The sequence below is a fragment of the Python bivittatus genome, unplaced genomic scaffold, assembly GCF_059951505.1.
Source record: "Python bivittatus isolate LINGU-HERP-01145 unplaced genomic scaffold, Pbiv_v1 ctg000980_np1212, whole genome shotgun sequence".
Classification (NCBI taxonomy): domain Eukaryota; kingdom Metazoa; phylum Chordata; class Lepidosauria; order Squamata; family Pythonidae; genus Python; species Python bivittatus.
In genome coordinates, this window is record NW_028277125.1 from 21,894,249 (window position 1) to 21,917,905 (window position 23,657).

The following is a 23,657-nucleotide window of genomic DNA, read 5'->3' on the forward strand; positions in this document are numbered from 1 at the left end:
GATCCATGCATTACTGTTATTAACGATACAGCAAGCAGGAAGAAGCTTTCTCTGTGATGACTGTTACTGAATTAGTCATTCTCTCTGAAAAATCACCCACCAGGATTCCTGTTGGGCCACTTAAACAAAAAGGGTCTTTGCACCATTTCTGGATCAGTGCTGCATGTGTATGATTGCACTGCAGTGTGAATCACGCTGAGCCAATTTATTTCTTGTTCCACAGAATATGTGAGTTGACCCATTTCCTACTCACATCACCTCACATCCAGGGATCAACACAGGTTCCCCACTTTTCCACAGTGGACCAGTCACACATAGTGCTATTATTTCACAGTTCTTTAAAATGCAACAAAGAGGAAATGCCTGGAGGTTTGGCATCCCACCCATCATAACTCTGATTTTTCTGAGACAAATTGCATTAGACAAATGTACACAGCATGAAATAAAAAGATGAATGGTGGGGAGGTTCTGACTGAATGTGATTAAAACCAACCCTTTCAGTTCTTCTCAATATCTGAAGGTTACTGTATTTGCAGTATTGCTTCATATTGCAATGTTTTTATTATTTTAAATGTAGTGTATTATTATAATTACATTTGTTTAAAAGAATTTGATAGCCACTAGAAAAGGGTGCGGAAGAGTCACATTATCACTCTTATGATGATATAATTGAATTTTTGAATTGGAAACATTTTCTTTTTAAAAGCTTATATTCAGCATTTGGGTAGTGGTTTAAGAATCAGAAACCTATTTTGTGTGGGTTTGATGGCTTTCTAGATATTACTACATTTACTCATTGTTCACTCAGGGTACCTTTTCTCCTTTACCCTTCATTTTCTCCTTCAAGCCAAACATTTTCTAGTATCTTTAGGTACAACTCAGCACCTTAGTTTGTTCAAACTGTTTTAAGGGTACCTCAGAAAATACCATAAGGTTACAAACAGATACTGACTGAATGATGAAATTATATACTTCAAGCTTAGTATCTGATTTTCATCTGGCTTCAGGAGGAACTGACTTTTTTTTCCTCCCCACGGCTGGACCAAGAAATCTCATTATCTTACTTTGCTGCACCCGCATTCCATGTTCATAATATAGGTGATGTATTTTAATGATACAGTTGTATTCTCTGAAGCTTGAAGCAGCAGGGGTATTGCCTGCAGGACAAGTTGTGGGACACATACAATTATGTCCTTCAACGCCTAATCACTTCTCTTATCCTCCTGGCATCTATCACCTCACTCTAGCCAATGAAAAGGCTATTCTGAATATCCCAGTTAAATCTGGGACAAGAGAATTTGTCAGTGACAATTAGACTCAGGTAGCAACAGTATGATTTTTATCCATGGACGGGTCCAGAACAGAAAGGACTCACTAAACATAGAGGACTTTATAAAATGAGCCATCCACTAGATGAATGGATAGACTGGTAGACCGATACTTTAAAGAGATTATTGAGAGGTTGGATAAGGGGTGTGTGTGTGTGATATACTGCACTAATTTGTTTTTGTTTTTTTTAACAAGGTGGGAAAATAATTTTACCCAACCCCTGCCAAACATTTTGAAAAAAAATATTTTTCAAAAATTTGCAGCACTTTGTAGAATAGCATTTGAGTGTATATACCGTTTCTAGGCCACAAGTTAAATGAACCATAACGTGAATACAGCTAGGCCAAAAATGTTTTCACTAGCCTGTCAGGTTGCTGTCATCTCACACAGAATGAAAGTCAAGACTCCTGCAGGTTTAATGCCTTCTTTAGACAAGGTAAAGAAGCCACAGAACTGATTTATTCTGAAGTTCGATTTGTCTGTGCAGCCAAGAAGCATATGCACCTGATGAGGCACAGTGTCTATGAACTACTTCCCACTCAATATTTACCACTGCTGGCAGCGTCCACATAAGGTGTCCTGCTCCCGTACGTGGCTCTGGTGTGTAATCTGCAGTACAACCCAGGACCTATTTGCAGCATCTTTGATTTGCTCAAGTGCAAGGCCCAAATCTCATGAAAATTCACATACTGTAAGAAATGGGCTCAGTAGATTGACAACAATCCATATTATTCTGGAATGCAGTAGCATGCTGACCGGTTTCTTTAGAAGTCCTAAAATATATCCACATCACAAAGAATTGAATACATTTCAGTACAACTGAGCTGCCTCTGATAATCAGAACATGTTTAATGGACTGCTCATTAGATGGAAGAGGTAAATATACATTCATGCATGCAATAATACCTTGATATTTTTAAAAGCAATGTGTGAACCTAGTCCCTTCCTTCTGTCTCAAAACATCAAATTGCTTTCAATTCACAGACTTCTATGTCATACGGATAAAGATAAAAATGCACCTGGAAATGAGCATGTGAGGAAGAAAAGTTTATAAGAGAGAATCTTAAACAGGAAAAAAAAAAAATCTCTATTAAATCTAGCAGTGCTTCAAATTCACTGGTGTGTGAACTGCATTAAAACAAGAAGCAATATTTTTCCCTTGCAAACCTAAAGCTTATCTATGATCTGGCACAAAACTACTATTCATGGCCTTCTTGTCCCTCTCCCCATGTCTCCTATTTGCTCAACCTTTGTATTACACGGTAATTATCTCATGTATGGCCTCTATATAAAGCCACTGACATGGCTGCTCCTTTCAGCTGCAGCAGATCAAAAGATGCCTACCAGATGTAGGAGGCAAAATAGTGTGAAAGAAAATGAAAGAGTGAAATAATGAAGCAAAAAAAAAAAAAAGCCATTCTGCTGAAAAGTGTTATCTAGAAAGTCTTATAAAGGTTTAGTTTTTTTTCCTAAGCAGGAACCAAAAGATACTTTTATCATAACATTCTCATGTCACTTAATTTTCAAAGCAATAATGCAACTGAAGGCTTTAAAAAAGGTTGAAAAGCAGGGATCTTCCACATCATAAGACAGCTTTCAGTCCCAAATCTGGTTATCTGATCATTTTACTTATTACATGTTTACCATGATTCTGTAAGATATATTACTGGGCTTTCTCCATCTGGAAGTTCATGGATTCTCCAACCCATACCTAGGTCTTGATCTTTTTACAAAGTATAGGCTACAGTATATATTTTTGAGCCATTCTTCATCAGAAGGTTTAGAGACTTCTTTTTTAAATCTCAGAGTCAAGATTCTTAGGATACCAAATGCCAAACTCCATACTGAATGTTGAGCAATTGCTAAATGCATACTTTATTTCTATCCCAAACTTTTCCTAAAGAGCTGAAGGAACTTCATTCCTTTTATTCTCACAACTGTTTGATGCTGAACAAGCCAAGAATGAGCAATTGGACAGAGATCACATAGTGATCACAATAAAACCAAGGGAAGATAAGATAATAAGTATGTTCTATACAATGAAGTCTAGTTGACAATCTTAGTATTATACTTTTGTAGATTTTGCAGCCAAGCAAAATCTTCGATAACCTACATTGATTTCATGAATACTCGAAACTTTGTTCAATCTGGTTCCCTCCAGATGTGTTCATTAACCTTCCAAGTTGGGGAGGTGAAGTCCAACAAAACTGGAGAGCACCAGCTGATCTATAAAATTTAGACTGTGGAAAGACCCAACATTGGTAAGAATATATCTAATATATTTCCCTGATACATGGAAATAGACATGTACGTTTCCTAAATGAATATGGATGTTAGAACTTAAAATCACCAACTGAAACTAAATGTGGGAAAGACTTAGGACATACTTCTTCATTCAACAGATAAGCTTTGAAATTCACTGCCATCAAATGTGATGACCACCAATTTATATGATTTTTGAATGGGGCTGGACAATAGGACCATCAATAGCTACTAGTCTTGATCACTGTATACAGTATCTTGAATAATTACAGCTATTGGGTATCAATGTGGAAGAGGATTATTCCCTTTTGATTGTAACTGAGGTTCCCAGATTTCTGACCGGTCACTATATGACACAAAATGTTGGACTAGATAATCATGTGTTTTGATGTCGTGTTTTTAGAAATGTCTTTTTGCATAATTAAGGTGGTTTTGTCCTTCCATGTCTCATAGTATTTCTGTGACTAAACAGTATTCTTATTTATTGTATGACTTTATTGTTGGATTTAATGGAGGAGCAGATAAGTGGGTGATGTAAAAATACCCTCCATACATTTCTGAAGCTAGCTAAAGAATCCTGAACAATGAGGTATCTAACATGGTCATCCTTGTCATTTAGGGTATAAGCGAACCAATTTAAAAAGTGTAGGTATAAAATTAAATAAGAACTGAGAAAAGTCCTTAGTTACTGATCTTATATTATTTCCTAGTCAATGCCAGATACTCACAGTATGAATGGAAGAATGTATATCCAGGTATTATTGTGGTAATATCACATAATCAATGATAACTCACTGGAGATTTATTTTAAAACATTTTACCATGTTTCCAAAATGTGAAACAACATACAGTATAGTAAATTTATATGAAAATGATAGATGGTTTTCAGAATACTCTGTCAGTAGCTATATAGTATCTTTGGAAAATGGAATGTCTCTCAAAAGTGAAGAACCTTACCTAACTTTCAGTAGCCTATAGGCAGTGACAAGTCCCACCTTTAACCAAAAAAGTACTAGTTTCAAAATATATGGCACAAAGAGCAGCAGGAGGGTCCAGTTCAATCATGCAAATGGTGGCCATGATCAGAAGAATTGTAGAACTCTAAGAACTTGCCTGATGAGTCAGACCACCAACTCACTTATTTCAACATTATCAAAACTCCCTCTCCAGGATTTTAAATTGAAGTTTTTCCAGCCCTACATGGAGATGGCAGGGAATGGATCTCAAACCTTCTGCATGATAAGCATGTGCTTTACAACTGAGAGTATTTGTTAGAGGGAAACAAAAGATCTCTCTTCCCACAGATGGTCCCTTGGGCTCGGGGAGGGAGGGGGATATCTCTTTGCTGGCTGCTATCCCATATAGCATCCAAACTCTACTGGCTATATAAAATATATAGGCAAACCTAACTGAAATGATCTCCAAAAGATGAAAGACTCTTTATATATATTGCTAGCAAAATTCATTTCCCCTTACATCCCACCTTAAAATAATAATAGATTCATCAAATCTTCTGATTCTTGATGACTTAGTTTAATTTATTTCTTAGATTTGCATTCTGCTTTTCCCCAAGAGCCTAATGAGATCCATGTCATACCCCCTAATTTTCCCCATAACAACCTGATCATGTAGGATGGACTGAAAGAGTGCGACTGGCTGAAAGTCAGCCAGTGACCTTCCAAGCTGAGAGTGGACTCGAACTGGGTCTTTCCTGTCCTAGTCCAACACCTTAACTTCTTCCACTTTAAATTATCCTAGTCATTGAAAATATATGCATTAAATTTTAAGAACAAGAAATGTATCACTATCTTGATCAGGTAACTAAGCCAAGAGCTGCAATACTTTGCATACTCTCCTCTTTGTAAGGCTCAAAGTACACTTCTGAACAAACCTGCATTACAACCACTATGATTTTGTGTTACTCAATGAAATTAAAACTTGTGTCCAGTGCTTACATTCAATACCATTCACAACGTTACTGCAGTAAATTCAGCAGGTGATCTGATGACTAAGCAATAACTCTGCTTATAATAGATGTGGGAATAGTGGTTTCTCCTCTTCTATTCAAGAACAAACCACCCAAATGCCAAATAAATGACTTGTCAAAGGTGTCATTCTGACTACACCATTAACTGCAGTTAATCATTTTATCAAGTAAAAAATAAGTATTTTTTAAATCAGGATAAAATACAGTACAGTGAATCTCAGAATTCACTCAGCAACCATTTTCACTGCCCTCTTTTTATCTTCTTTTGTGAAGAATAACACTTCTCCAGGTAAACGCTTATTACTTTAGTACACAATTTACATTTCACTTAAAGCAAATCCTTCTCTGTTGCAGATACGAAGTCAATTATGGACCCCTGAGTGTAATTAGAATACAGAAGAACATCTAACTGAATTTAACAGATATTGCTTTTCTGAACTACTCAGCAGGTGCCTTGAGAGGCAAACTTTCTCCTGAGCAGATCGAGTGTGTTTCAGTAATTCAAATCCCTAATTTCAAGTGGAAAGACATCAAATATCTCTTCACTGGAATACTTACTCAGTGAAATTACAAAATGATCCCCAAAACATATCTAGGGCTGCAAAGACCAAAATCCAAGATACAAAGGGCAGCCAGTACCAAAACCAGTATTACCACAAATTTGGAACCCAAAGCATGAGATTAACTTTCTAAAGGATTCAAACTTTCTTGGGTGACTTCATTTATAGAAAAAGATTCTAGGGTTTGTTTCTAGTTTTGGGGAAAAAAAGAACAGAACTTTTATCTGTCAATAATAATCGTTGATCTGCACAGGATGGTGAGAAATACCCTGAGATGTGACCAAAAAAAAAAGAAGTCTGCCATACCTGTATTTCATGCCCGTCTGCTTTGCAGTGGATTCTTTTAAAGAAATGTGGTGCTGGGGGGTAAAGGTTCCCAAACTGCGAGCGATAATCGCCACTGTCCGGAATTTTGCTCGGGCTGCGTTGACCGCATTTGGAGTGGTGGCGGTCTGTTTGCTGATCAGCCTGTCTTCCCCATTCCGATTCTTGAGGTTGTGCTCCGTGCACGCTATGGAGACTTGCATGTCTCTCTCGCTAAGCCTTTCTTTTCAAATTGGAAAAAAACTTCGCCTGGCTTCGAGGCTAGGACTGCAAGGAGCCGAAGGTCTTAGTGCCCAGCGCAGCGCACAGAGCCTTCAGAGAGGTGCTCCAACGAAAGTCAACGGGTCTGGTGCAGCAGCCCGCGAGAAGGCAGACCGAGCACAGAACTTGCCGGAGCGAGAATGAAAGCAGCAGACAATGTGCTTTACGACCGCTTTTCCCTCCTCCTTCTCCTTCGCAAAGATTTTTTCCCAGCGTTTAGACAGGAAAACCTTCCATTTGGTCCACCGCTTCGCAAACAAAGTCACGCCTGCATCTCCCCTGGGAAGATAAAGCAGCGGCATCCGATCTCCTTGTCTTAATGCAGGGCTCAGATCAGCGCAGGCATACCGCAAGATGAATCGCGAACCCCCGCTGGACAATGAAATTGTGTTCATGCAGAACGCGGGAGTCTTGACATCGCTAGTTCCGCCCCGGTCCCCGAAGACCCAGAGCATCCATCTCTGTCAGCTCCTGCGAAAGGCCACGCCTCCTCCAGATCCCCCTCCCCCCCTCCCCCGTAGTGTTAAACCTGGCTGGAGGCGAAGCCGGGGTTCTGCACCCACCGGAGGCAGCGATGCGGTTCTGTCGCGGGACGTGCAGCGCGCCCTTTAGGAAGCGTACAGGAAAGCGCCGGAGGGCGGCGGGTTTTTCCTCCCTTTGTGTGCAGCAGCTTTTGGAGAGGCGTTTGCGGGGCTGGCGACACTGCCGAAACAGAGCCCTCCACGCAGGGACAGAACAAACGGATGCTAAAGCACGCTAACCTCTGTTGTGTGTGCGCGCGTGGTGGGAGGGGGAAAAGGAGAACTCTCCGGCTGCGTGCTGGCGAATTAACTCATTAATCCCTCGCGCCGGGCAGGCTGAGCATGCTTGAAAACCTGCGTGCGTTACTAGGAGCGTCAGGATGAACCTCCTGTTTGCACAAACGGGACCCCTTCGCACGCTCTGTGAGCAAAGTCCCGCTCTTTGCTCTAAAAACCAGGCTAATCTAAAGAGTTGGGACAAAGGGCGCGGGCGCGGATTCGCCTGGCACTCGGAGCGCGTGGAGCGGCGTGGCGGCCTGCCGCTCGGAGTTAAACTCGCGGCGTACTTCGTCGGATACTCTCCTCCATACGTTTGTGGGATCGGAATGGCGTTAAATGCCTCACGGGTCACTAGGTAGCTAAAAAAGGTAGCGCCCCCCCCCCCCCCGCCTTCTCTTCAGCCCCAAGGATGGTGGAAAGTTGGCCTTTGACTCTCAAGGATGGACGATAGTTTGGAAAAGAAATTTGGGCACCTCTCTGCAGACTGACTGTGTTCCTACAGTGCACTAGCCATGATGTTTTTTAAACCACAATTTACTAAATCCAATTCTCTGGGTTGTCCAGAAAACTAACAACACTGGCTGGATTTGTGCACCACATTGGGCTGAAATGCGCCTGGCCACATTGTGTGTGGCTACACAGACATTCTTGCCCACTTTCACCCCTGACACTAAGATGTGTGACAAGAAACAAAGATGAAGCTTCAGATCTCTGAAGGAGTATGTTCAAGTGGTTTTTGGACATGTTCCTCCAGAAGTGGTTTCTGGACATATTCCTCCCACCCCATTCAGCTGGAGCACCCCAAGAGCTGTTCTCACGGATGACAGCAGCATGGGCTAAGAGCCAAACAATTCAAAAAGAGGGCCAGAATAATTTATTTCGCTTAAGTGGCAAAAGGATGATTCAAAGCCCTGCAGCTCAGTATAGATGGGTTTAACTACTAGAGTAGCTTGGGTACTAGGCAGGAAAAGGGCAAAGAGGGGAAAAGGGAATGGACAAGGGAAAAAAAATCTGAAAGGATGCTTTGCTGAAGAAATCCAAGACTGGACGGCACCAGGGAGATTGTTAAGGAATACCTGGTTCTTTTGTGGGGAGGAAGGTGGAAGGACCATGTTCCAAAGGAATTAACACCAGAGTTTAGTTTGTAGTCCTAACCCTACCCATTCTATGGGTACATCTGCTTTCTGGAGTTTAGCCCCCAACATTCTACACAAAACCACTGTTGCCATGGAAACTGCATCAAAGATGCATGGTACTGATGGGGAGGTTTGTGGCCTGTAGGCCACAGGTTGCCACCTCTGGGTTAAATAAACCCTTAGTCTGACAGCATAAGTCAAATGTCCAGGTTTAGGAGGGCCTGTGGGTTCAGAGATACATATTTCATTCACAGAAGTCCCAACTTTATTTCCTGCCATCTCCAATTAAAAAAGAAGCAGCTGGCAAGATGACACTAAACTTGAGGAGCAAATAATTTCATCTGGAGTAAAACAGTCCTGTGCTGCCAGTGTAAAAGTAAGTTTTGATGAGAAAATTTGATGTAAAATATCTTTGAGTACTTGTTAAATGCTAAGGATTGCTGCAGTTTATCTCATCCTTTTTCAACAAACTTTCTTAATTTTCTTTCTTTTTTTCTGCCCCATTTGCAAACTTGCTTGGCAAAATCCTGAAATGGTACATCACTAAAAGACTTAAATATTTCTTACTTCAGTTGAAATATGTACTGAAGTAAAATCTCCTTCTCCAGTAGCAATGTATGGCTGTGAGAGCTGGGACATAAAGAAGGCTGAGTGCCGAAGAATTGATGCCTTTGAACTGTGGTGCTGGAGAAGATTCTTAAGAGTCCCCTGGACTGCTAGGAGGTCAAACCAGTCAATCTTAAAGGAAATCAACCCTGATTGCTCATTGGAAGGATCGATAATGAAGCTCAAGCTCAGATACTTTGGTCACCTAATGCGAAGAGAGATCTCTTTGGAGAAGACCCTGATGCTGGGAAAGATTGAAGGCAAAAGGAGAAGAGGACGGCAGAGAATGAGATGGTTAGATAGCATCACAGAAGCAATGAGCATGAAACTGAGCAAACTCAGGGAGGCAGTGAAGGACAGGAAGGCCTGGCGCAATATGGTTCATGGGATCACAAGGAGTCGGACATGACTTAACGACTGAACACAACAAAAATCTCCTCCACGTCCTGCCTAATTCCTGGTGATTTGATGCACATGTCTGCTTAATTTTGTTAGCAGCAATCAGGAAGTGGTTTGCCATCATCTACTTGGGTGATTCTTTTTCCCCACTTCCCAATCTAGCCTACATCTCTGGCTTTCTTTGAAGGATTATTAGTTGCTTGACAAAAACACAGTTCTGAAGTGATGGGTGCAATAAGAGAAAATTAAAACAATGAACATGCAATAGTTAATAATATCTAAAAGCAGCCTGAAGAACTTTAAAAGAAAATTTCCAGCCCTATTAAAACCATCAGATTACATAAATGAGCTAAAACAGCTCAGTCGTTTTTTAAAAAATCAAAAGTGACTTGGAATCATTTTTACATAAGATTTAAGACAATTTTAGCCTGCAGACAAAAAGAATATTAAGGCCTATGTTAGGTAATTTGGGAAAGACAATTTGATGTATCAGGCTAGGAGACCATGAGTTCTAGTCCTGCCTTAGGCACAAAACCAGCTAGATGACTTTGGGCCACTCACTCCCTCTCAGCCCTAGGAAGGAGGCAGTGGCAAAACACTTCTATGTTGCCAGAAAACCTGTATAGACTCGTCCAAGCAGTCACTGGCAACCAAGATTGATCCATAGACACAAAATATGTATACAGTTTTGCCTTGTGTAATCCCTCTTCTGCTTGGTTCAGTATCTAAGTAATTTAAGTATTTAGATATGCTTATATCTAAGTGCAGTACAAAACCTATTTTTCAATCTCCTCCTACACTTTTTTCTCAGCAGATGGCAGCACTCAGCTGATTTTATCTGGGCGAAGAAACTAAGGAGAATTGGGCCCAGTTAGCATTTGGATGGGAGAGCTCTAGCAAATGCAGAGCTATAAGCTACACTGTGATGGCAAAAGCAATGCCAAACTGCTTGCATTTTGTTGCCAAGAAAACATCTAGATACATCCACAAAGTCAGTAGAAGTTGATTTCAACTTAAAAGAGACTTTAATTTTGACTTTACCCTTGTCTTAACAGCCAGTCTGATGAAGAGTCCTTAAGATTCCAAATGCTTCCTTACTATCTTGTGATCCTTTTGTTAATCTAATAAATTTGTTGCCTGATCGCAGATTTTGCACTGTTAAAAATTTCCAGAGGGACTAAATTGTATGTGTGTGTCTGTGCACATGTGTGCATGTATACATGTTTTCTGACATATGGTTTAACTGCATACCTAGGAAAGCTTATGTTTGTCCATGGCAGAATGGCTGTCTTCTTGCTTCCAAAAGGGTGTTCTATCAGAAGTGAAATAGCCAAAAACAAAAACAAGAGTGAGAAAGATGTCCCTGCTTCTGGAATCTGGTAGCACCTTTTTCAACTAACACATTCTGTTAAAAGGCATAAGCTTTCATGAGCTGCAGCTCACTTCATTGGGTACTTCTGGTGAACAACTTGTCATAACCTTGCACACCAGAAGAACGGATCTGTGCACCAGCAAATGTGCACCTATTTAAAATAATGAGGTAAATGGATCCTTGAGATGCCACCAGCCTTGACAGAAGTAACTACCTCAAGAAGCCACAACTCAACCCAGCTGCCTTAAACAATTATTGTCCAGCTTCCTTTTTTGGTAGGCGAGGAAGGTAAGGTTGTAGAGACTATAGTTGAATTACAAGTACAAAAAGTCCTGGAAGAAACCAATTATCTAGTCCTCTTTCAGGAAATGTCAGCATAGTAATGATAAACAAAGTTATATCTGTACCCTCAAGCCAAACAGAAGATGTGATAGAAGTCTTGACCCAGAGAATTAAATGCAACAGACTCAGGCTGAACTCCAGAGGCCTTCTGGATCAACCCTAACCCCATTGACAGCTCTTGACAGGGTGACATTACCCCTGAAGGAGCAAGTGTGCAATATGGGGGTTCTCCTGGATCCTACTAGAGCAGCAGGTCAAGGCCATGGCCAGGAGTGCTTTCAGCCAGTTTCCACTAGTCTGCCAATTGCTATCTTTCCTGGCTCAGAAAGAACTGAAAACAGTTATTCATGTTCTTGTCATCTTGCAGTTAGACCATTGTAATTCCTTCTACAAGGGGCTACTTTTGAAGATGATCCATAAGCTGCAGCTAACACAGAATGTAACTGTCCACCTACTGACTGGTACACAACAGTTTAATAGAATAAAACCTATTTTGTGGGAGCTGCTTATAGGGTTGTTGGCTGCTTTTAGGCTTCTGGGCCCTATTCAAATGTGAACAAATTTTGATCTTCTTGGTGCTAGTGCCATACCATACCCACCATGCCATGCTGGTTTTCATTGCAATTTTATCTGGCATGAACTAGGCATAAGGACCTTGAGTAAAGTTATATAAAAAAGAATAAACTTTGGCTTTTTAACTGCGGAAGCTGCTTAATGTTTACATAGCACAGCTGTCTTTCAGAAGAGTGGAACTCTTTTTTTATCCCACCTTTTTTATATATAACTCAAGGTGGCAAACATACCTAATACTCCTGCCTCCTATTTTCCCCACAACAACAACCCTGTGAGGCTGAGAAAGAATGACTGGCCCAAAGTCACCAAGCCGGCTTTCATGCCTAAGGGAAGCCCAGAACTCACAGTCTCATGGTTTCTAGGCCAGCATCTTAACCACTACACCAAACTGGCTGTACCAGTGGCATTTTTCAAATGAAGAAATGCTTAATGCTGGCAATACTGTATGTAATATCTAAAAGTATGGCATTATATATTGTACGAAATCAGGTTGGGATAGGCAGGGTGGTGGTGCTGATGGGAGCTAGAGAACTGGTGGCATGTTCCCCATACCATGTCACTGAAAAGTTTTTCAACTAAATTAGTCTTTTGCGCCTGGTTCTACCTTCCTGTCTTCTACTCTGTGCAGCTGTGCTGTCTATGCCCTCTGTAACACATATCCGTCTCCAAGGTGTTATGGAGGGGAGTTGTATTTCTGTCATGCTGATCTTCTTTGATAGTGCTGATCTATCTGTAGAATCAGGGAGCAGGAAATGTAGAAGAGCAAGAGACACCTGAAACTGATAGGATGTAAGGAAAGTAATAGAGGGAACTCTTAGAAAGAAACAAGATGGGAGAGTAAGAAACTAAGAAATCTAACTGCCCAAACAAATATGTGTTGTTCCATACTTCCATGCTTGAGGGATGGAAAAAAAGCAAAACCAGTTTCTCCAGCCATGGCCATTAGCTACAGTGTTGGTACTCCAGCCATGGCCAGTAGCTAATGCATGCTGGGGAATTCTGGGAGTTGAAGTCCATACATCTTCCAGCTGCCAAGGTTGAGAAACACTGTTTTAAGCCTCCACTTTACTGTTGGTTTCAATGGGGTCCCAAGGGAAGTGGGGGCAGTGGCAGTGGCCAAGGTTTGACAGGCATTTTGCCACATATGATAGTGTCCCAGAAGAGTAAGATGCTTTGCTATGAGCAGCCAATGCTGCTTTGCCTCACCTCCACATGGAAGAATTGGCAGTGAATTGCAGAAGACTGTTCCAGTCTTGCTTGTGAGCATTGGAAAAAGAAAATTGGACTACACAAACTCTGAAGCATGTGACAGCTGTAATCACAGTTCTAAAATTGTTACATGCCAGTGCAATCCTGCGCCTGCATTGGTTCAGTACAATGGAAAATAGAAATTTAATATAGTCAATTTGCTAAGGTAGTATTTATAGTTTTTGTTTGTTTGTTTATTACACTTCAGTCCCACCGATTTTGCTCTATCTGGACTTTGTAGCAGCAGCAATGATAACATTCAAGAAAATCCATTAGTGTTTCTTACTTCCTGATCAAATATTTGGCCAAAAAAAAAAAGGCAAAAAATATCAGTAGTTATGTTTTTAAAAAACTAATTTTTAAAATGTTTGCACCTTAAAACCTGCATCAGGAAAATGTATGCACCAACAGCAAAAAAGACAGTGATTTGCATTAAAAAGAAAATATTTCCAGGCAATTCATGTTAAAAACATAAAGCTGCCCTCTAATCCAGTTTTATCACTGGTGACACAGTTAGGTATACTACAGGAAAATAAAAACAAAGCTCTGCTAGAAGGATACATAAAATACAGTGTAATTTTTTTTTAAGTCATTAAAAAAGGCAGACTGTTAACATGGCAATAAAGTGGACAGGATTTTTGGCAAATACTGCATCTCTGTTAGCTGCTTAACAACAGACAGTCTCTGTTATGGCTCTGTGGCTCTTCTGAAGAGACTAGAGATCCAGGCATTTCTCTCCTTCGTTCCCCTCACCAGGCAGTTTGAAGGGTAACAATGCCATGTTGTTGTAATTAACAGTACTCCAGACCAAACTGTTTTTCATTGTTGCTCTCTAGTGTCTCCTCTGTGTTGTTTTAGGACAGATAATTGGCATTCCCAGTACTGGAGTCTGTGTCTGAACCGAGAGACAGATTGAAACCCTTAAAATTACAACAGGCAGAATATGGATCACCATCATAAGCTGTAAGGGAGCTAACAGGAAGACAAATATGGATAAGATAACCAAGGAAAAATAATAGGCAGCTCAGGGTGGAAATATAATTTAAACGCTGAAAAATAAAACGAGTCTTTGCTTGGTTTCAACCGTATTTAATTGGATTGGCTAAACTTTATAAACGGCGTTATTTTTAACTTTTTATTGCAGCTTTTCCTTAGTTTATTGCTTATTTGTATAATATTTCAATGTATTTTTATTAATTGTTGGGTTTTTCTTGCCAACCGCTTCAAGATTTTTTAAACCAGGATACAAATATTTTAAACAAGCAAAATAAATAAATAAAAAGTCAAGTTTTGCGAGACATCTCTTGCAACAATGAGTTATATTCTTGCATTAATTCTTTTATTTCCAGTTCCTTAACTCTCTTTCTAGCACTGCAGTCCCTGTAACGAGACAATGATCTTGATTGTTTATTCTAATAAACAACTAATAATAGCCCTAGTTTGCTATTATTTTTACTCTGTTCCAGGGATGGCCAAACTCTGTCAGGTCCTAGTCAATATTTTGCTAGAATAGATGCTTCTGTGCCCATAGTACAGCATGCACAGCAGAGTTGATAGAAACAAACTATGTTACATGAACTATGAGGCTCAATCACCACAACAAACAGCTGTGAAGTCTAATTAATTTTTGTGTTCTGGTTGTATTCTGTTTCAGAATATTCACACTTTGTAAATATCTTTTCAACATCCAGGTACTGCTACTTTTGTGTGTGTGTGTTACCTGGCAGGGGCGATACCATGATCATGAACAATTATTCTACTTCTAGGACTGAAATTGCCAGAAAGCACAGGATTAAATAGCACCCCTTCCCCTGCCAAAAACATATTTCATTGCCATTTTTTCACTACTGCAACTGGGATCACAGAGGCTGTTTAAGTGTTCGAAAAATGGAGAAGTTATACGTGTTATATATAGTTTGGATTAAAGCTTCCACTGTTGATGCAAGAAAAAAAGATTTACCCTGTATTAACAAGATTCACATTTAGACCCAAAGAGAGCAGTTCACATGAAAACTTTTTTTGGATTATGTTGTTCATAATGAAATGTATAAATCATCTTTCAAACTCATTAAATCAGTCAAATTTCCCAAATACCTTATTTAAACAACAAATCATGCAGGTGCATCTCATTATCTGCTGTCTTGTTACCTACAGTTTTGCACATCCAAGTTTGACACATATATAGACCAGAATTCCCAATCCACAGTGAATAGTTTCACTTAGCCATATTTTGGGGCATGCCATTCTGATTCAGCCACAATTTTGCACATACACAGAACTCCATTCCCATAATTTCCCACCAATCCCAGTGATCTGCAGTGTCTGATCTTATGATTATTCATCATCATCAAATTTATATGGCTGAGCAAAAGCATAACTTACATCTCTGCTGAAAGAAGTGGCAAACATTTGTGGAAAAGTGAGAAAGTGAAGCTTTCTGAGATCCTGCAGCTAGGGAGTGCCTTGGTGAACAACGTGTTTGAACACAAGCCATGATAATGCTCGGCATCAAGTTAAAACACTGTAGAGATCTTTTGTGTTCTCTACAAAATAAGACCAGGCAAAGCACCATCCCCGAGTACTTTAGAAATGAAAGTATAATCACTGCAAAATTATTAGAAAGTAAGACCAACCATTTTTCCAGCTCTGAAGATGCAGAAGGATGAGTGCTCCACTGTTTCATTAGTTTGATTCCATGTTTAGAAAGTATCCTTATTTTTCCTTCCCTTTGTAGTTTTAGTGATTTATTGATCATTTTTGGTAATTTTTCAGAGCTCCTGAACCTAAGCCCCAAAAACAGGCTCAATGTCTTGTTTCATTCATTGCAATTGTACACTGAAATGTTAAACACCCATGAATAACACAGTCCACCTATATCATTTGTTGCAATGAAAAAAAATAATTAAAACCCAATTTGTTAGATCTGGGGAACATCAGGCCCTGTCTTTTGTTACTTCCTATCTGATACACTACAGTTTCAAGAGAACCAGATGCTTAAAACTAATTAAAAGCATAAATTCAGCTAATTGATAACCAATGAAATTGCACTGTAAACAGAATATAATGATTTGCTGTAATACATAAACGTTAAGTCAACACTCTGAACCCTTTCTTCATTTGTAATGAGAGTCATTTAAACTACAGTCATATTTGACACAAGGCAAAATAATAAAAGAATTACTTGTCAGTGAGGAGGTATTTTTTATAAACATTTTTATAAGTTACTAATGAATTATGAAAATGCTATAAGAGAAATCAGTCCCATTTCTATACAAGAAAATACAAGAAAATATGCATAATTAGTTCTGAAATATTTGACCAATCACACTATTCAGCCATCAATAGACACATAGAGATAAACCACATTTACACACCATTCAAAAGAGACAATAAAAAGCTAAGAAGGAAACAAAAAGACCAGAACACATCCTCTCCAGCAGCCTACACCCAGATAAGCACGGATTAACACCAGACAGACAATCAAGCAGAAAACAAAACCTTAATCAAGGAACTACCAAGGAGAAAACCACAACCCCACCAATGCTGGCAGGGCAAGCTACTGTATATAAACAGGAGCAAACCCCACACTTACCACCACTGATGATGTTACCTAGTCAGGTAATGAAACATCTGCAATCAAACAACCAAGCTCAGAGAACACCAAGGACTCCACAATCACACTATTATTTTATATGCTCTTCTCAGAATTTCATATCAACAGTCTGATTTAACCAATTAAACCAATTAAACCACAAAATAAATACATTTGAGGCCATTTACTTAGGTCACATATAAAACAAAATGAAAATACCTGCTTTCTCATTGAAAGCTTATTGACAACACTGAAAACTAAATTCAGTGGAATTGTTTCCCTGATAACCACATACTCTGTTGTTATTATTAAAAACCATTAAAATAATAGCCAAATTAAAGCATTCCACTTCAATGATCATTGTAGTGCTATAGCAATTCCATCTCTATGTCCCACACCTAGCTACCATTCTTCAGTGAGAAAGATATTTTGTACTCTTTCAATTAAGTGATGGAGGGACAACTCACAATCTACAGATTCTCAGCCTAATTGCAGATATTAGAACATATCTTGATGTCTGTACCATAATTCACTTTACAAAACTGCTGATTTTTAATGATACAATTTTCTACATTTTAGCACCAATTTATGTGCTATTTGGCTATTATTTTAATACATTTTAAAGAAACATTGCAAAATTATTTTACGATTAAGAAAATAATGGTGATAAAATGGTACCTACTGAATATATTGTAGTGAATGTGTGTTGAGTTATGCTAAATTCACCTTTAAAAAAAAATGAAGAACTAACACTCATATCTATGGAAGTAGTATTATTCCCCATGCCTCAAAAGATGGAAGCTTATTTCAGTTGTTTTTCATTTAGCTATCTGCATAAATAATTAGAAAGGTAATAGCAAACTTACAGCCCCCCTTAATGGCAGCAGAAATAAAAATAAGGATAGTTAACCCTAGATTATTAATATGGTGCATCCATGGGAAAATTCAGACTATGATCCTTCCAGCTTCTACCTGAACAAATAATTAAGGAATAATTGAAGCAATAATGCATACTGAACATAAAGCTAGTAGTATCAGAAGCCACAAAAGGAAAATTCTGATTACAACACTTTGGCTGTCCCAAGACTTATTTCTAAATAAACTGTATTTAAGACTCAGCCATTTAGAACCAATAGAGCCAGTTTGGTCTAGTGGTTAAGGCTCCAGGCTAGAAACCAGGAGACTGTGAGTTCTAGTCTTGCCTTAAGCATGAAAGCCAGCTGGGTGACTTTGGGCCAGTCACTCTCTCTCAGCCACCAACATCAGGCTCAGTGACAAGCCAGTCAGTCAATTCCTGTCACAACCAACAGATCAACATTTGGTTGATCCAAAAAAAGTGGACCCTACACATGTAGGAAAAATGCTAGGAATGAAAAAAAAAAGTCATTTAGACCTTGATAGATGCTGTGATCCAGTAGTATATATCATGGGAAACACTGTCTTAATTTCACTTTTAACTGATTTCTGAAAAGCTATATGACAACAATGCAAAAAATTTCTGTTGTGGATGCAAATTTAGCTTTGTTGTTTTCATCATTGTTGTTGTTAAGATCTAATTTAAGCTGAAATGTTGATATATTTTGGGACTTACACTTTGTTAACTCAAAGTAAACAGGAAGGTCAAAAGATAATAAAGCATAGTTGAGACTACAATACATGCATGCCTGTTCATAATACATGTTCATGACTCATTTCAAATCACCTCAATGAAAACTTCACATGAAGAGTACAGATCTAATGAAAAGGACTGTGGGCCCATCCTGATGTTGCACAGTTCCTCACAATGTTGCCTAATGTTGGGAAGTCGTTGTGGAAAAAAATCTGTGCACAGCTCAGCATTCGAGTATCCAAGAAAGGCTACACAAATAGGTCTAAAGTTTAAGATGATGCGTAGATGGGTCAGGAGGGAGAAGTACAATATCCCATCTAAAAAGAACACTCACAGGGCTCTACCGCCACCCTACCACAAGACCTGAGAGAACAGTTACATTTTTAAAGACCTCCAGAACATCATTATACTATCACACTGCAAACAATTAATAAATGTAAAGTAGTCCAACCCAACGTGGCACTTTCTAGATGTGTTGGGACTGCAAGCCCTAGAATTCCCAGCCAGCATAATCATAAAGTAGGAATTCCAGGAACTACAATCCTAACAAATCTAGAGAACATAGTTAGGGAAGGCTTACAATATATCAGACCTTGTCTGCTTTTGACTTCGTGATTCAAACTGTCATTTAGCAGCATTGAGGTACGCATGATTCATACGTATGTTGTAATCAATCGTGTGACTCAAAAGTGCTACCATATAAGCAGTTCCCTGTGCACTTGTACTGACATTTTCCTTGTCAGGTGCAAGGAAACCAAAGAGGAGAGTGAAAATGGCAAGAACTACTTTATATGAAAAATACCTTACCAAACTGAGTACTATTATGTTGTGAATTGGATTGAAAATGTATAGATCGGTTCTTACCCTGCATGCTATTCTTGGCAGCTGGGTAGACCTCACTGGCTTCCATTTAAATCCTACCATCTGTTATGAAAACTCCAAGGTCAGGAGACAGCAGGCATGAGGGAGGGAAGAAATATAGTTTAATGTACAGAGAAGGAAATCAAGAAACATCTGCTTTTCAGGCCATTTATTATTATTTTGTATCACTCCTTATGCATACACACCTACTTACGTTCCTGTGCTCTTTTTGAATCAAAGGGAATTCCTGTTTTTGCTACCCAGACTAACATACTAATCTATTAATTATGTATAGCATGATAGTCACTGAGCCCATTTGAAATTTTGAGATCATGGCTGTAACAAAGGTGTTTTTGCAGTATGCCAGCTTTCTAGTTATTCTTTAAATAAATAAATAAGCTTTTGTTTCTTGTCTGCTTGTTTGTTTTTAAGTCAAGTGAAACTGGAAACTTGCTGGCAGCCAACAGAATAAATATGTTGCCTATTCCAGATGCCTAACAACAGTCTTGCAGCTAAAATGGCTGCAAATATTGGTGTTCCTAAGGAGTTAAAATATATTGCCCTCTTCTGGCCAGAATGTGAGATTACTGTTTGTTTTGTTTTTTGTTTGCTAAGGCAACCTGAAATAGGCAACTAACTCTGGAAAATAAGAATTTATAATGCTATAAAGTTCCAAAAGAAAGTGCTCCAGAAGGGACCTACGTGGAAGCAGTGGCTAATCGGTAGTCAGCAGCAGCCCCTTGGATATAAGATGATAGGAGTGACAAGGTGTCACTTCAGTGAGTACATTCTAGGGGGACCCTCCCCATTTTTCATTCTCCAAGGTAGCCTTGCCCAGTGTGCAAGCCATCCTTCGTATCTGCAGCTCCTATGGTCCTATTGGCTAGAGCTACCATTTCTTCACCCATGGAGGGTGAAAAGCCTGGGAAGATAAAGCTACAGCTTCTGTGATCAAATCCTAAAGTGATACTGAAAGGATTATATTCCTAGCAGGGGGTACATGAGTGGTTGGTGGGCATCCCTTCCTGCAAAAGTTATCGAGGGAGGAGGAAGGAGTGTGTAGCCTGTCTCTTTTCCTCTTCTGCTAGTTTACTATTTTTTAAAAAAATGGTGTTGTGAAGCTAACTTGCCTTCAAAGGACTCCAAACTGTCAACCGCATATTCCATACACTGTAGAGTCATCATGTGTCTGCTCAGATGTCTCAGGAAAGATAGCTTACCTCAACATACAGCAAAAGGAGTCCCACCACTTCCCCCAGCCTCTCTTATTTTGTAGCAGGAAAGCTTTTCTCTTTTTGAAACTTCGGCAGTCTGAACTCCAGAAGAAAAGGAGCAAAAGGGATGTGCCAAGGTTGGGAAGAAGGGAGAAACCTCTTCTGGTTCTGATGAAGAGGAAACGATTTCCAAGGAGCTGGGGAAAAGCCCACAAGAGCAAGCCAGAGGACTTTGGCTTCAAACTCAACATATAAGGAAACATTTTACTTAGGAAATTGCAATTAGACCTTTATGCTAGTTAACATTTTTGTTGTTGGTGACATTTAAGTTTTCTGTACACGCTCAGTAAAGTATGTGTTTTAGTCCTCTGAATAGGTTTGGTTATGGACAGACCAATAATATCATGTATCTGCTCAGAAGCTTAGGACAATCCCTCCCTGCATCTTAAACTGCTTGTCTCTCCATGATCCCCTCAGCTGTTTCTTAAGGCAACTTCAGAAACCCCAGTCTGGATTGCAGTGGGTTGGCAACAGGCCAGTCGGATACTCAGAGCAGACTGTAGCCACCACAGGATCTGATCGGTGGTTCCTCCATTGTTTGCCCTTCCCATCCACGCGAGGAAGGCAAACCTCTCTAGCTCACTCCTCTGGGGACTGGTCTACCAGTGCCTGCCCTTTCTTCTTAGGGATTGTTCCCTCCTCACTAGTCCTTGTAGCTTTCAGTTGCTTTCTCAGATGTTTGCACCCATGGATGCCTTCCCTCCCCTTCCCCCATTATCTCCTTTGACAGTGCCTCAGACTGTCCTTTTTTCCCCCTGCTCCCCCCTTAGGATACCATGGTTGCACTGATGCTACAATAATCAGAGCCATAGAGAACAAGATGCTCTTTCATTCCCACCTTCCTCTGCAGGACCAAGAACACTGTGTGGCAAGGAAGAACTGGTAGTTTAGCTTCCTAAAGCAAAGTAGCAACATTCCTACATTGCAACTTAGAGTTGTTACTGAAGGGAAGGGAAGGGAAGGGAAGGGAAGGGAAGGGAAGGGAAGGGAAGGGAAGGGAAGGGAAGGGAAGGGGTAAGAAAACTGTGGGCAGGAGGTGAGAAAACAAGGGGAGCATGCTTCACCAAACCATGGCAGAAGCCTTGGGAGAAAGGTTGAATGGAGCATGAGCTTGTAGGTTGAGGATAGTTCATTGATAGTACATGGACCATTGTTGCATGAATCGCAAGATTATAAACAAGTGGCTGCTACTGACCAGCATAGAACATAGCAACCTGACCACCCAAGATGAAATGGTTGCCCAGAGCAGCAACCAGGCCTGGAGAGGAGGAGGCATTCCAGGCGCTGCAGCCAGTCAGAGATGGGACTGCTGCTAGAATAGAATGAAGCTCTGAAGACCACCTGCTTTGAAAGGCTTAAGATAGCGCAGGAGAGAAAACAGCCATTTTGAAACAATGCTGGGAAATGTAGGTATGGAGTGCATTCATAATGGGCTGGGAGTGAGAAGAGGAGGATGTCATCTATTTCCCCATTCAGGAACTGGTCAGTGGCCTGTACTGGCAATGGGCCAAGCACAAAATGCAGAACCACCATTAGTTGCCCTTTCTGGTTGATAGAATGTATTTATCTTTATCATCTCTTTTCCTTTGTATTTGCTATAAGGCCACAGGCTATGTGAGTGTTGGGGGGGGGGGTCTTATGTTTCCCACACACCATAACTAAGAGGGAGGATGCCAGTAAAGACATCCACCTCAAAAATAGGCAATAGCAGAAGCAACTATCAAGCAACTCCCCCAAAGCAGGAAGGTGGGGCAGGGGGTGCAGAACCAGTTTCTGGAGGAAGCAGACTGACTCCTCCAGACTTTAATCCTATGGGCTCAACTCTGCCGCTACACACAGGAACGTTAAAAAGTGGACTTACTACTGTCCGCTTGACCCCCTAACCCTATCCCACACAGGAGCTTCCATGATTAGCTAAAGAGAAGTCTTTTTTTTCACTTTTTCACATACACAAGGATTTATTTTTTTTAAGTCAGTCCATATTGTATGTTTGAAGAGCAGTTCTCCAGGAATTCACTTTTAGGTTTTGGTGACAGGACAAACTGGGGAAGACAATTTTTAACACTTTCTTTAAAATAGTTGTAGAGTGTGGGACAAAGACCGAAACCTGAAAAAAAAATGCCTTGGCATGTTCCCCCTCCTCAAAATGTGTGTATGTATGCATGCGTGCGCGCACTGTCCTTTGATAATGACAGCTGCAGAGCAACAGATCCAAAGTCTGCTTCTTTTTTTTTTTCATGCTAAACCCAAATTCTTAAGCCAGAATGGGCCTCACTGAGGTACACAGATATATTTTTTATGACAAAAATGCTTGCTAATTACTGCTTAATATCCCTCAGCAGGTGGCAGCAGCTAGCTGACATTAGTAGCTCTCAAAAAGCTAAGCAGGATGAAATTGGTTTATACTTGGATGGGAAACAAGCAGGACGTTCCAAGTCTGTGAGCTAAACCATAAAGTTAAAAAAAAAAATATTCCCAGAACAAGGCAGTTGTAAAGAATATTCTTATTGTTGCCAAGAAAAATACATGGAGCCAGCAGGAGTTGAGTTTGAAGAAGACCCCTTCAAGCCATATCACTGGGACAGAGAAGGATGGGCACTCTTTTTATAAACAGATTAAGCCCCACAACAGAGGTTGTTTTTCACACAGTACTGCTCCTAGACCAAGGCACAGCCTTTTCTTTAATCAAATCATCAATCCCCACCACCAATCATTACATTAAGAGCTTCTAGTGCTATTCTGCATGTGAGATGTTTATGTGTGCCCGTGTAGGAGGGAGCTGTAGAAAGTTACCATTTTGAAATTCCATTCTAAAAAATACCATTCTGATAAAAGGCTTAACATTTAAAAGTAAGGTGCCTGCTGAGTCATTTCCAACCTACTACCTTGATGTGGAAAAAGCATAAAAACATAGCAGTCACAGTGGCATAGGAAAAAGACAATACTGTATACATTTTATTCCCAGCAGAGTAGATCAAATTATCTTCCAAGAGGTAGCATTATTTTTCAGAAAAAAATTATCTTTATAAATGTACACATCAGTCTATTTTGGTTTGGCATTTTGAGTCACCCCATTTTCTTGCTACTCATATTCCCAAAATTTATTCATGTCCCTAAGGAAA

At 39.9% G+C, this 23,657-nt stretch overlaps 1 protein-coding gene across 3 annotated transcripts in view; it reads right to left on the minus strand.

Annotated features, from left to right (window-relative positions):
• The window catches only part of KCNAB1 (potassium voltage-gated channel subfamily A regulatory beta subunit 1), a 169,519-nt gene that overhangs the window by 134,937 nt on the left and 10,925 nt on the right, over window positions 1-23,657 (minus strand). For 2 of the 3 annotated variants that reach the window (XM_015887756.2, XM_007426301.2), the window contains exon 1: window positions 6,445-6,665. The exons of the other annotated variant lie outside the window; for it this stretch is intronic. In XM_015887756.2, the coding sequence (XP_015743242.1) occupies window positions 6,445-6,665 (221 nt within the window). Of the gene's footprint in view, window positions 1-6,444; window positions 6,666-23,657 lie in introns of those variants that run through there. 3 annotated transcript variants of the gene reach the window in all.